This window comes from Fringilla coelebs, assembly GCF_963513975.1.
Source record: "Fringilla coelebs genome assembly, chromosome: 3".
Classification (NCBI taxonomy): Eukaryota; Metazoa; Chordata; class Aves; order Passeriformes; family Fringillidae; genus Fringilla; species Fringilla coelebs.
Window position 1 is genome coordinate 4490236 of NC_140030.1, and position 13610 is coordinate 4503845.

Genomic DNA, 13610 nt, shown 5'->3' on the forward strand with positions numbered 1-13610 from the left:
AGATGCTCCTCTGTGATATTGGCTTTTTTCTCACTGAAACATCCACCCTCTGTCCTTGGTTTTCTTTTTGTGTGCAGGAAAAATAGTTTTATAGAGTAGTTTTTTATCTTTTTATGTTGTCTCTCTGGGCCTGGTGAGTTTTGGCCTTTTTGCTGTTCCAACCCATAAACATTCAATGCCCTGAAATGCCAGAGCCAGCATGCAGTGCTCATGCATAACAACATATGGACTGGGCTTAAGACATCCAGCAAGAACCTCCCTCTCTTTTCTTGCCTTGGTGTTGAGGACTGGGAAACAGCTCAGATGAATGGATGGGGTGGAGCTGAGCTGGTGTCTCCATGTCAGAGGAGTGACTGATTGTCACACTGTTGGGAAATGCATTTGTTTCCTAGTGTCACCTCATCCAGCCATTCCCCACAGCACCAAAGAGGTGAAGCTGCATCTGTTTGGCTCCGTTTTCCCACTGTTCCATCCCTGCTGAGATCTTTTCCAAACGCTTTCCTGCAAAGAGGACCCACACCAAAGCAGGCACATTGTGAGTTCTACTCACATCCTGCCCAGCTCTGAAACTCTGGGAGTGGTGCTGGGAACACTGTCCAGAGCTTTAATGTCATCTTTAAGGTCAACAGTTTGAGTCCCTATCTAAAAGAAATTCATGAAATATTTACACCAGCAGAGTTGTAACAGTTAAGAGACACTTAAACCGTCAGCCACTTGATTTTACTGACTTGCAGTGCATACCTCCAGGTTTTTGGCATGCTCAGGGAGGTAATTTCTCTCTGGAATTTTGGTTGCATGGACATTCGTAATATACTGACTTCCACAAAGAATTGATTTCCACACAAAATTCCTTGCTTGCCTAAAACCCCTGCCCTCCAGCCACGAGCTGGCTGAATAAATATGCAGGTTTTCTTTTTTTTCCTTTTCCTTATGAATCATCTGTAGAACGCACGATTGGAGTCGCAAGTAAAATAGCCTGGAAATGATGTGACTGGACTGCAGAAGTGTTCTGTTAAAGGAAAAGGGTCTGTAGCTGCACTTTCAGAAAAAGCAGCAGTTTTACCAGGGGATAGAGAAAGCAGAGCTCTGGGTCTCAGTACTTTATTCCTTGACAGATGTCAGGGATCAGGACTGCAGGGAGCACACTTGGATGGGTCAGAAGAAAGTAATTGGTATATGGAGGGTTTCACCTCTAGGTCACGAGGCTCAGCTTTGATTTGGACCATCAGGGACCAAAAAGTCATTAGTATTTTAACAGTGTCCATTGACCTATGAATGGGAGTGGTGGTGATCTTAGAGAACAAGCCCTCCTTAGAGCTGCAAGAAAGGCCACCTCAGACCCCCCCTTAGAGAGCCACATACCTCCAGAGAGCAATTAATTTTGTCTAAGGACAGACCAAAAGCATTGCCTTCTGCACATGCCTATGTCTTATTATTTTTTTTTTCCTAAAAAGAGAGCTAAAATCTACCAGCCTGGACTTCAAATTTTCACGCACCTAAGGCAGGTGAGAGGGATGATGCACAGGTGCACACATGAAGACATTGCTATATGGACACAACCCAAACCCAACTAGGCTTGGCTGCTCTCCAAATTAAGCTGGCAAGAGCAGGTTTTTGTCCTAGAGTAGAAAACTTCAGAACACACCAAACACAACTCATATAACCTACTTGATGCAGATTCTGTAAGTACCAAACTCCTAATTTTAAGGCCAGTCAGACCTTATGTCCTCTTATTTGTATTACTGCATTATTTGCAACACAAATAATGTAACTCAAACGCAGAATTTAGAATACAATTTCTTTAAGAGATATTAAATAACAATAACTGACAGCACATCTTCCTATGAGTGTTCACTTACCCTGTAAAAAATGATCCAAACCACATAATTTACCACAGGTGTAAGGAATTTTAATTGTTCACTCACTAACATATCCTGAAGATTTTGTTCTTTGCTTTCTCTTGACTTGTTGGAGTCACTTCTTCAATGCAAATATTTCCTTTATTTCCTTATCCCGTGTTTACTTTGGGAAATAAGAGAAATATCAAGACTGAGAAGGAAACCCATAAACTTGATTAGTTTGTGATTTACCTTTGGGATTAATTTGTGATTTACTTTTTCTTCCTGACATTTTCATAAATAGAAAGGAGTTTATAGACCTAAGTTTTCAACACTTTTTTTTTTCCTTACCTACTTGAAGATTTGTGACAACAGCATTTTTCTGCCATTTGTCTCTATTGCTTGGCCAATCCTCCTTGTCTGGTTTAAAAAGAAGTATTTTTACAACTGGCTCAAGGTCAAAGTGGAAACAGAACCAGACAGGGGACACAGAAATGAGGTTCACGTCTCCACCGGCCAGTTTACCAGAATTTGAATGGACCACAGCTGGGATTTTATTTTGTGTGTTTCTTAAATTGATTTTAATTTCCAGAAATCTGTGCTAATATTATTTTCATAGTCACATGTTCTTCTCTACAGGGTAACACAGTGTGTGGTGCTGGGTATGGCTATTTCTTTCATCTCTCCCCTGAGGGACCATCCAAAGTGCCTCTCCTGTCCTTCAGTGAGAACACAGCTCACTCCTGCACAAGGTACTTGGGGAATTTGGTTAAGGAGATTTTCCTACAGCAAATGGTTGTGCCATCCATAATTGCAGTGGTGGGCAGAAAAGGCCTTGCCCCTCATTTCAGGACTTTTCCCCCCAGTTTTGCACCTTTTCAACCTCGTCTTGCACCTTTTCACTCTCGTCTCTTGCAAGCAGAGTTGTCTGGAGCAGGGCAGAATCGGTGTGGGAGGTGTCCCTGTCCATGGCAGGGCAGTGGAACGAGATGATCTCTAAGGTCCCTTCCAACACTCCCTGGTTCCAAGGTTCTGTGACATTTCATGCAGCATTTGTGCCTTTAGTATTCAGGAACATCTATTGACAAAAGTTTTAGCCAGTACTTCCCTAAAACAGAAAGAGTATTGGAGAAACAGTATTAAAAAATGACATTGTACTGAAAATCAGTGGTTAAGGGGACCTGAATTCTGAGTTATTAATCTGGATATTAATCTGGATTTTAAATCTCTGAGAAGGTCAAACCAATTCAGGAATGCATACATTTGGGCTGTAGTCCAAGTTAGCTGAATCCAAGATAAAGAAGAGTCTTATCTGTCCAGATTCATGTCAGGCTTAACTGAAAGTGACACTGGCTGAAAACTCATGAGCATGGGAAGGTGTTTTGTAGTGAGAAGCTCTCAGTGGCACTGCACACTCCTTTTCAGCTCTGATAGGTCAAACACAGAAAACTTTTGACTTTAAAGAAATTAAGTCTCATGCAGACAACTGTTACAGATATCAAAATGATGAACAGAAAGATCTGCTCACCAGTACATGCCATGCAAAGGAACAGCCTCCATGGCTTTCTCTCTCAACAGGCATGGGTTGCTGATATACCCAGAGTATTTGCCAGACAGTCGTGTTCAGTTCAACAACTTCACAGCCTGGAGCTGCCAAGGGGGAGCACAGGTAGGTTTGTCCCCACTGCCTGCTGTGATGCTCAGGATCTTTCCAAGTATCTCACCTCCACACTTGATTGTCTAAAAGCTTGATTGACTAAAAGCTCTTGTGCTTCTATGTCCATTTTCCTCACCTGGGGGCTCCTGTTTTAATGAAAGACCCAGAATTTTGATTTGTGTGAATTCTTTTTGCTGCAGAATCAGTGCTACTTTCACCGGCTGGTGTTCTCTGTAATCATCTAGCATCTGTCTGCCATTGCAATCATGGAATTTTAGAATGGTTTGGTTCAAAGGGACCTTAAAATCCATCTCATTCCAATGGGCAGGGACACCTTCCATTAGATCATGTTGCCAAAAAAAAAAATTCTCCAAGTATATCTGAGGTGTTCATGAAGATTGCAACAGGTAGATATATCACCTTTATAGAACTGATGGTTTCCATGGGATTTTTTTAAAACCTTCTTAAAATGTTGCACTTTTTATTTATTCTAATTTGTCTGGCTTTCTTCTCCAGCTAATATGACTCACTATTAATTAATCTGATTTTTAAAAGCCGCACCACCCTTTATTATGTCATATTTTTTCCCATACTCAGTGTTTGAAGCCTGTGATCCTATTAACTCCTGTCTGATGACCTGAACAGTTTGTATGTGTTTCTCTGTAAGGCTTTATAGCCTCACCCATCTCTATGACTCTTCCTCTGAAGGTGTTCAGTTTCTCAGTGTGATTTTTCAGGCTGATGAAAGACTATTTGTATGAAAAGAAGTAATATGGTGATTTGCAGGTTTGTTGTTTTTTGTTTTCTCTGCATAACTTGTAATTTCTTTCAATGTGACTGACCTAGAACACACAAATAACTAAGTTTATTCTGCTTCTTTCCATGGGCTCCATTTAGAAACAATCTTCTTTCTTTTAGGTGCCCCATTCCAGAAGTGTTCAAGGCTGGGTTGGATGGGGCTTGGAGCAACCTGGGATAGTGGAAGGTCTCAGTGCTCATTGCAGTGGTTGGAATGGAATAGTCTTTAAGGCTCCTTCTAACCTAAACCATTATATTATTTGATGATCATATGCATTTTTATTATTTTATTTTCCTTTCATGTAGATTTTCCGTAGCAGGAACCTTGAACTCCAGCATTTCTGGATTTCTGCTTGCAAAGATTTTGGCATTGACATTGTGGAAAGTATGGGAAACACCTCTGTGTCTGATAGTGTTTTAAATGGACACCTTGGGCAAAAGGTAAGAACTGCAAGGAATTTCAATGTCCCTTAAGTCTCACAGCAATGTTTCAATAGGAATTTGGAGAAATAAGAAAGCAACCTGGAAAACAGACCCTGCTCCATTGCAGCTTGGGAAAAGCTTGGATTTTTAACAGGTTATAAGCGAATGCCCTCAAGTTGCATCAGTAAAGGTTTAGACTGGATTTTGGGGAAGATATCTGCACAGAAAGGTTTTCAAGTGTTGCCTAGAGCAGTAGTGGAATTACTTGGAGGGTTTTAAAAACCATGTAAATGCTGGCACTTTGGGACATTGTTTAGTGTTGGCTGTTTAGTGTTGGCCTTGGCAGTGTTGGGTTGATGGTTGGACTCCATGGTCTTAGAGGGCTTTTCCAACCAAAACAGTTCTACAGATTTTTGGGTTTTTTTCCTCACATCTTTTCCTTTTGGCATCGAAGTTTTTGAGATTTTTTTTTTTAAGCAAATTTGAAACAAGGACTCTGGTTTTTCTATTTTCATCAGAAACTACTACAAAATTTCACACTGTAAGGCATAATCCTGTATATTCCTTCTAAAACAATATTCAAAAAGTGAAAGCAAAATCACAAACATAGAAAGCATAGAAGGATCTTAGGAAGAAAGGAGCAAATTTTTTCCATTCATATTTTCTTCTAGGATTGATATGGTCTCAGAAAAATCTTGGAATTTCACCAAACCTGGCTTTTTAAGAGAAATATTAATTTTTCTTTAACCAAGCTTTTCTAACACAAATTCCTATATACCTTTTGCATTTAGAACCATTTAACTATGCACAAGTGGGTTTAGTTTAGTGATTTGGGAATACTGAGAGGGAACACCAACTTTGGTTTCTATCCTTGTTAACACTTTGGTTTCCTCTGGTCTCTCTCAGCATCATTGGTCTACCTGGAACACAGAGTGTTACTTTTTTTACTTGAGAATGAAAAATACTGACAAAATGTAATTTTATTTATGCAGTAAATATGTTCTTCTTCCACTATTTCTTTAGGCAGCTGGATGAAGTCCTTTGGGTGCTACCAGGTTGTTAACAGATTAATAACATGGATAACAATGGAATTTTAGTTACAACTGGCCACAGATGCTTGTTCACGATTTTGAGGTCTTTTTTTTTCCCCCTGCTCAGTTTTCTATTGTTGTTCATTAAATTAATTTTCTCTCTGACTGACAGAAAAAAAAAAGTATTTTAAATGAGTTTTCTTTAGAAGCTCACAGAAGGGAACCTCCTTAGCAGGTCTATTTTAAGTAGATAGTTCAGATAAAATTCTGGCTTCACCTGTCCAGCCTTTCAGTGTCCCAGCGATTTCCCAGTGAATATCTTTGCCACCAAGGGCTGGATGTCTTTGTTCTGGCTTTGCAGGATCCATGGAAGGACTCCAGTGTTGTACTTGCTGAGAGATTTAGAGGCACTCATGCTGTGCCTTGTTTCTTTCAGTACCTCAGGGGGGGGAATATCTTTGATTATCTCATGATAAGAGCTTCCTTGTCATAATTTACATCTTAATGTATGTAATTCTCACTTTAATAATGATGTCTCTTTAATATAAATTAAAACTTTATGACATTAATTTAATGGGAACCTTGGATATTCCTCTCTGTTAGTGCTTCCACTTTTTTGGAAAAAAGTGTTTTTAAAACAAGATTGTTTTCAGGAAATATCAGGGCATTGAAAAGTTGGGGCTTTGACCCATTGAAACATTAGTGACAGGGCTAAATCCAGGACTGGAAAAAGCCAAGTGAAAGTTTTTTTTTTTAACTTCCAAGACATTCAGAAAGCCTCCTCCATGTTCTCATTAAGCAACTCTGTCTTTGTGGGACTTTTTAAGGAGAAGCATTTCTTCCTGGAGAAAGCAAGAGTTCTGAGACACACAAGGGAGGAATTATTGTCTCACACTGGTCTATTTGCTATTTATTTAAATAAAATTAATTAATTTAAAAAATATAGAAAATTGGGTGGGATGGAAGAACCAGAAGTGTAAGAAAAAAGCCAATAGAGACTTTCTGAGCAAGTTACTATCAGAAATGAGGGATTTCTGCTTAGCAGTGACTTGGAATAGGATGACCCAAGGACCAGGACTATCACTCCTGATGTTTTGGCCTCAGAATAAAAGAGTTGATGGAATTACTATGTCTTACAAAGATTGAAGATAGCACCTTCTCTTTGAAGTATTAATCTACTTATAAGAGTGCATTACATTCTTTCTTTTCAATTGCATGTGATTTCACATAGGGTGGATTTCTTGATTGATTCTTTATGATGGCTTTTGAGATACATTCTACAAGTATTCATTGGCCTCAGAAACAGTATCACAGACTCCTGCCAGCCCCTCTTCCTCCAGGCTGCTCACTAACTCTATCTTTATTTCCAGCCTGTTTCCAAGACAGTTTGGCTGAGGGTTGCACACTTCCACTCTCCTGTGTACTACAATCACCCCAAAATCCAGTTTGTTGATTGTGTTTTTCATCTCTTGTGGCTTTTGTTCTTCCTTTCTGTCTTTTAAAGTTCTAATAGACCCTGAAGTCCTCTAGAGCTTTTCAGAGAACTTGGCTTGAATGTGTGTGTCCCCATGGCAAATCACACAAAATCCTTTTGAATTTCAGTGCTCAGATTTTTCTTAGAAAGAAACAACAGTGGTCATCTTTGCAGAGTAGGAAAAATTCCCACTTGCTGGACAAAAAAGGTAAAGTGAAATGGGGATGCAAAAATCCACTCACTGTGGGTTTTTGGTGGATTCTTTCTCCCTAGGGAATGTCCAGTCATAACTACTATGCAACAACTCAAGCAAAAGGCCTCGAGCTGCCTTTAAAAGTGACGCTATCACCTGCTTCAAGTGGGGAATTAGATGGGTGGTGTCAGAATTTGCCAAACCAGGGCTTACAGCTGTCCTATAAACTCCACAATTATGGGCAGTCACACCCTTGCATTCCCAGCTGGTGCATCCTGGATGCTCCATTTCTGGAAATGTTCATGGCCAGGTTAGACAGGACTTGAAGCAACCTGGTCTTTTGGAAGAGGTCCCTGCCAGGGCAGGGGGTTGGAATGAGGTGACCTTTAAGGTCTTTTCCAACCCAAACCATTCTAGGATTCTATGATTCATATGGTGATGTTTCCTTCATTCCTTCATTTCAGGATAGGACCTGTATGTCTGCAGGACTAAGGACTCCCAAAAGATACCAGCTCCTCATCTCCAACACAGCTTTCAGGAACTTTGATGTGAACACTTGCGCAGCAATCAGGACTTGTTCTGGCTGTTACCAAGGACAGGGTGAGTCTGATTTATATTTATTTCTCAGGATTCCCAAATCCCTAGCTTCCCCTCCCATTACAAGTTCATAGTTTCCACAGATGACCATTGATAATTCCTCTGCTCAGGCTGAGATCTCAGGTTCTCCCCAGTCTTTCTGGATATGGCTTCATCACTCAGTTGAAGCCACATATTGCAGGTATTTTAAGATAAATGTAGCCTGATTTTTGCACTGATACAGTTTTCTCACTGGAAATGGGTTTTATACACTGCCTTGTTTCTGCATCTTCATTTTGAGAGGTAAAATTTCAAGAGTGATGATTTCTTTAAAAGCTGTGACACCACCTCACGGAATTCCACCAAACTGCTTACCAGCCTAAACCTGAGGTGGATTTTCCCAAGATAATGTGTAAACTAAGCATCCTCCCGAGCTTTGAAGAGGTAGTCAAAGGCTCTTTGAAGAATGTTCCAACTGCACTTGCCTTTTGTATTGTAATAAAATGTATTTATATATAAATGAAGACTGCCCTACAATAACATAGAAGAGAAAACGATTTCAGGAGATGGGATCAAAGGACAGGAGGAATGGTAAAATCTGGCTTAGTCAGGCTAAAATTGGGAATAGGACTGTTAAATAGTAACCCACGTGTTGTAAGGCACTCCTGCCAAAGCTGACTTGTTACAGTGCATGGAGCAATGATTTTCTAACATTTGTGTAAATATTAATGTGCTCATAAACTTTAGCCTGCATGAATATTCATCTTTTTTGTAGCTATCTGTGTTTCAGTAGTAAAAAAATCCTCCAGACTCACTTTTCATGCTAGGCTTTATTCTGCCAGGTGCTGCACATACGCAAAAGAGTCAAGTGCATTTACACCATGTACTCAGCTCTAAAAAAAGGCAGGCAGGATCTATAAGAGTCACTGTCATTTTGGCTGTGGGGCGTGTGAATAAATGTTTGAAGTCACTGAGGAGATGCTGGAGGAGCAGAACCTGGATCAGGCGAGTCTGAACCACAGTCACAGAGGGGTACTGGGCAGGTTTGGTCTGGCGCATCAATAGCCATTCCTACCACCTATTCCTACAACCACCTCCATTTATTTCCTGGATCTCCCCATTTTTGTTGACCCATCAGACATTTTTCCAAAGGCAAGGTGGAATGAAGTTGGTCTCTTTTCCTCCAGAGAGTTGTCTTCAGGCCTATTGCATGAGGTGACCATTTTGTTTTTTTGACGTGGTGCTTGTTACCCACAGGTGGGTTTGCAGTGACAGCTGAACATCTGAAATTCACCAATTCCCCTTTCCAAGTGTCCTTCCCCTTTCCTCACTCTGCCATCCTTGAGGACCTTGATGGCTCCACCACAGGCCAGAAGGGAAGTCACATCCTGCCTTCCACAGATATCCTGGCAGCATCTTGCACAGCCAGTGCCAACTTCAGCCAAGCTTCTGGCGGCAGTGTCTGTGACAGTGACCTTGTTTTCCACCGTATGGATCTTCATTTGTAAGTAATTGCTCCTCCCAAAATACAGCGTGGGTTTTGTTTCTATGTGCTATTCTGAGATTGCTGCTAGTCTGAGCTCAGTCCCAGGACTGCTGCCTCTCTGCTTGGCCCTAAACTAGGTCTAAAGCCTGAGCAGTGGAATCTCTTAATCTGCTGTGCTGTCTCCTATGGCCTGTCACTCCATGGCTGTCACTGTCATATTTTCTGGAAAAATCCCCTTGTCCAGGATTCAAAAAAGGAAACAATATTATCTCATTTGGTTCTTCTGTGTTTTGCTGCTTTGGAATGTGTTTGGAGATTGCTTATCCAACATGTGAATTGTTTTGACTTAATGACCAATCGTGGTCCAGCTGTGTCAGGACTCTGGAGAGTCACAGGTTTTCAATTAGTATTGTGTTAAGCCTTCTGTCTCTATCCTTTCTCTATTCTTTAGTATAGTTTAATATAGTATTCTTTAATATAATATAGTAACATAAAATAATAAATTAGCCTTCTAAGAACATGGAGTCAGATTCATCATTTCCTTCCTGTCACGGGGACCCAGCAAATAGCACACATAGCAGAAGAACAAGGATCTCCTGGAGATGCTGTGTCAGATCTGGCATTCACACTGAAGTATTTGATAGCTTGGGAAATTAAAAAGAGCTCTAATAATAATAATCCAGTCCTGGGGTACAGCCAGGTCGTTCCTGTCATCTTTGGTGTCTGTACAGCTCCCAGTTCTGTCCCAGTTCACTTGTGTCCCCAAGCTGGAATTTTCCCTGTCTTTCACCAGCTGGCAGCTGAGGGGATCCAGTGAAAGAATGCTGTCCAAGAACTGCCAACACTTCTATCACCCAGAGAGAACACTTGCAAATTTCTGACATAAGAAAAAGGGTGAAAAAGACTTTTAGAGATCTAAACATCACTCCTGCTTTTCTTCCCATGATCATCTTCCCTTCCCAGGCTCCTGCTCAGTATTTCACTCTCCTTTTGAAGTAAAAATCTGAACAATTACCCATTTTTTGCTGTCTCAGGTTAGTAGTACACAGGCAGAAATCCTGAAGTGCTCTGTCAGAAGGCTGTTAATTATTCATGTCTGCCTCATAATTAATGTTTTAGAAGTAGGAGGGGGAAAACCCCAACCCCTTCCCAAACAGGAAAAAAACTAATCAGCTTTTCCATTGAAGGAGAAAACTCTAAGACTTTGAGTTACCTGGAGGCTTTGCATGTGATTACTGTGTCTTGTAATGAAACCAAAAGTCTGCAAAAATTTAAGAGCTCATTCATATATAACTAAAAGAATACTGGATAGAAGGCAAAATAAAACTGTGCCTGGTGTCTTTCCTAAGCAGTTAACCACAAGGTCTTGGGGAAATTAATTCCCTTTCTAGTCTGTTTACCTTGATGAAATGGACTACAAGATCTTTGGGCTGATGCTGTGTGGGTGGATGGACCGTCTCTAAATGTTGCCTGTAGAGTGATTTGGGTCCTTTTGGGTACTGCCACAATGTAATTGTTAATAATTCATGACAGTTCATATATTTAATACATCTTGTTTCTCCTGGCATCAAAAGGTGGGTAAGGAGCAAGCACTAGCAATTCATTTCCACCGTTGCTGTTAACTCTGGAAGACTTAACCAGACCTAAATTTTGTCTTCCCAGTAAACTGCATGAGAATTTCCCTGGAAGGGCTCAAGACTAGGTTAGACAGGGATTGGTGCAACTTGGTCTAGTAGAAGATTTCTCTCCCCATGGCAGGGGGTTGGAACTAAATGAGCTTTAAGGTCCCTTCCAATCTAAATCATTCCAGGATTTGATGATTAGTCATATAAATAACTTCTCAATTAAGGTTTTATTTCAAGCAAGTACCCTTTATTTAGCTTCTTTATTATTCCTCTGCATGATCTGGGAGTAAATTTATGTCAAAGATCCTTGGCAATCAGAGAAGCAGCCAGCTGTTAGCCTGTCCTTCTGAGGACTACGTACTCAGCAGAGTAACTCCAGGGACTGTGAGCATCTTTTTTGTGCTGCTTCCAGATCCTCTCTCCTCAACAGCTCCCAGCAGCCAAATCACCATCATGGGAAGTTGAAACACTGTTAGAACCAGCCAAATGAGGGTGGTGAGTCAGGGAGGCTTTGTTCAGATAGATAGGGCTCCAAAAGGAACCTGGGAGAGGACCAGGATGAGGAATAAAAGAGGCTGGAGGGGATGAAGAGTAAAACTCAATAGAATATCTACACCGTGGCTGGAGAATGAGGGGGTGGGAGAAGGAGAATGAATGAATTTTATCCAGATGTGTTTGGAGAGTGTTTGCAATAAAAAAGGAATAGTTTAAGATTAATACAGCAAAACATGACTAGGAGCAATTGGCAGAGGTTGAGTAAAGCAAATAAAGATAGGTGAGTGACAGGAAAAAAATTCCTGACAAGTTCCTCTTGGATCCATCTCACCTCAATGAAAAGACAAAAGCACTGTTGCTTGGTTGTCTTTAGTTTCTGACAAGAAAAGGGTTAAAAATCTCTCTGGAAGAAATCTTTCTATCGTGCTCTACCAGGTCATGGAATATGAGACCTGTCAGCTCTGCAACATGAATTTTCTGTGTTCTTCAAAAAAAAAAAAAGCATGAGAGGCTTGAGATGGTGGTTTTTTCACTTACCCTGAATTTCAGGAATGGGATTCCAGCTCCAAAAATCTTGAAGGTTGAGGCAAATAATGGATTTTAAGAGGGGAGAGCTACTATGGCAACCTCTATCTGAGAAACCTCAGGATCATTCTCTGATCCTGAGAGCAACTGGCAAGGATTGGACATGGCCATATTTTAACCATCCCAGTCTCCAAAACATCAGGGATGTTGCATCAACACTAATCTTTAGGGAAGATCCCCTGCCTGGGAGCTGTCAGGGATAGGGCTGTTTGGTGCCAGCTAAAAGAATGTCTGGAACAATTTCAATTATTTGTGATACAATGGGGGCAATTGACTGTTTATCTTTGTGCTGCTTAATTTACCAGGATGCACGTGTGGTATTGACACTTTTCCCCAAAATAAACTATGTGTTTGGGAGAAAAAGAGTGTTTTGTTAGAGAAAAACCATGGAAGCTCTTTTCTGAAAAGGAGAACTACTATCTTGAACATTTTGTGACTCTCTGTCCTGAACTTCTTCACTCAACAACTTCAGGGAAATGGGGATCCATTTCCAAGCTAGCACTGCTGTAACAAAACCCTTCTTCGCAAAGTCCAGTTGAAAGTTAAACTAATGTGTCACGTAAGCACACTTTAAAGAGGGGTTTTATGTCTTTTAAAAATGTAATTGGAGCTTATAAAAGTCTTTATAAATTTATATGTGAGAAAGTTATTGAGTAGTCTGAAGCACAGCTTATGCTATGGCACAGCACAGCATGGCTGCAGGCTAGAAACGGCTGCTCCAAATGCCACCGCTACCCATATTATCATGAAACTATGAATCTCTATTAATATTAAAACAAATTTTCATTAAAAAATTGTCATAACATGATTAAGTGACTTTCAAAGTTTCTTCACATTATGCATAATTTTTACAAGAGGAGAGCATTAGAATAATCTGCAGCCTGGCAGCACCTTGCAGCGAAGGGTACTCCAAACACTCGGTGGCTGCGCCTGCCAAAAGGGAGTTTCCCTCTTGGTCCCTCTAATTTGCTTTCTTTTCTCACTGGGGAAGCCTTGCTCAGCACTAGTCTTGTAGTTCAAGCCTTTTATTGTCTCCCTCTTCTGCTGCAGAGCAAAAGATTAACTTTTTAGGTTTCATTCCTTAATCAGCTGTAACATCCTCTCCGTGTGGTGCATTTCTGCTGCAAACCCAGCCCCTGCTGATGGGTTGGTGTCCCCCTGCCTCTGTATCTTTGAATAGTGAAGAGAGTTCAGATGGTTACTCTAGTTTTGCTTTTCCTGTGATATTTACTCTCTGTGGTGCCTTCAGCTGAACATCTCCCTGCTGTGAAACACCCTGACAACCGCAATTCTTCTCTCAGTGTCCTCAATCACTCTCTGGCTGTGTGTCCCCCCATTCAGGGGGCAGCTTACATGGTCACTTGTCCCCATACCCCATCCTCTGAGGGCTCCTGTGTTGTATCATGAAAGGCAAATATTAAATTATTGA

General features: G+C 40.8%; 1 protein-coding gene across 1 annotated transcript in view; it reads left to right on the forward strand.

Annotated features, from left to right (window-relative positions):
- The window catches only part of PKHD1 (PKHD1 ciliary IPT domain containing fibrocystin/polyductin), a gene marked incomplete at both ends in the record, with an annotated part of 235736 nt that overhangs the window by 113552 nt on the left and 108574 nt on the right, over nucleotides 1-13610 (forward strand). Inside the window, 5 exons of the mRNA XM_084201664.1 lie at nucleotides 2478-2590; nucleotides 3417-3507; nucleotides 4600-4734; nucleotides 7879-8014; nucleotides 9248-9494. Of these exons, the coding sequence (XP_084057790.1) occupies nucleotides 2478-2590; nucleotides 3417-3507; nucleotides 4600-4734; nucleotides 7879-8014; nucleotides 9248-9494 (722 nt within the window). The remainder of the gene's footprint in view (nucleotides 1-2477; nucleotides 2591-3416; nucleotides 3508-4599; nucleotides 4735-7878; nucleotides 8015-9247; nucleotides 9495-13610) is intronic.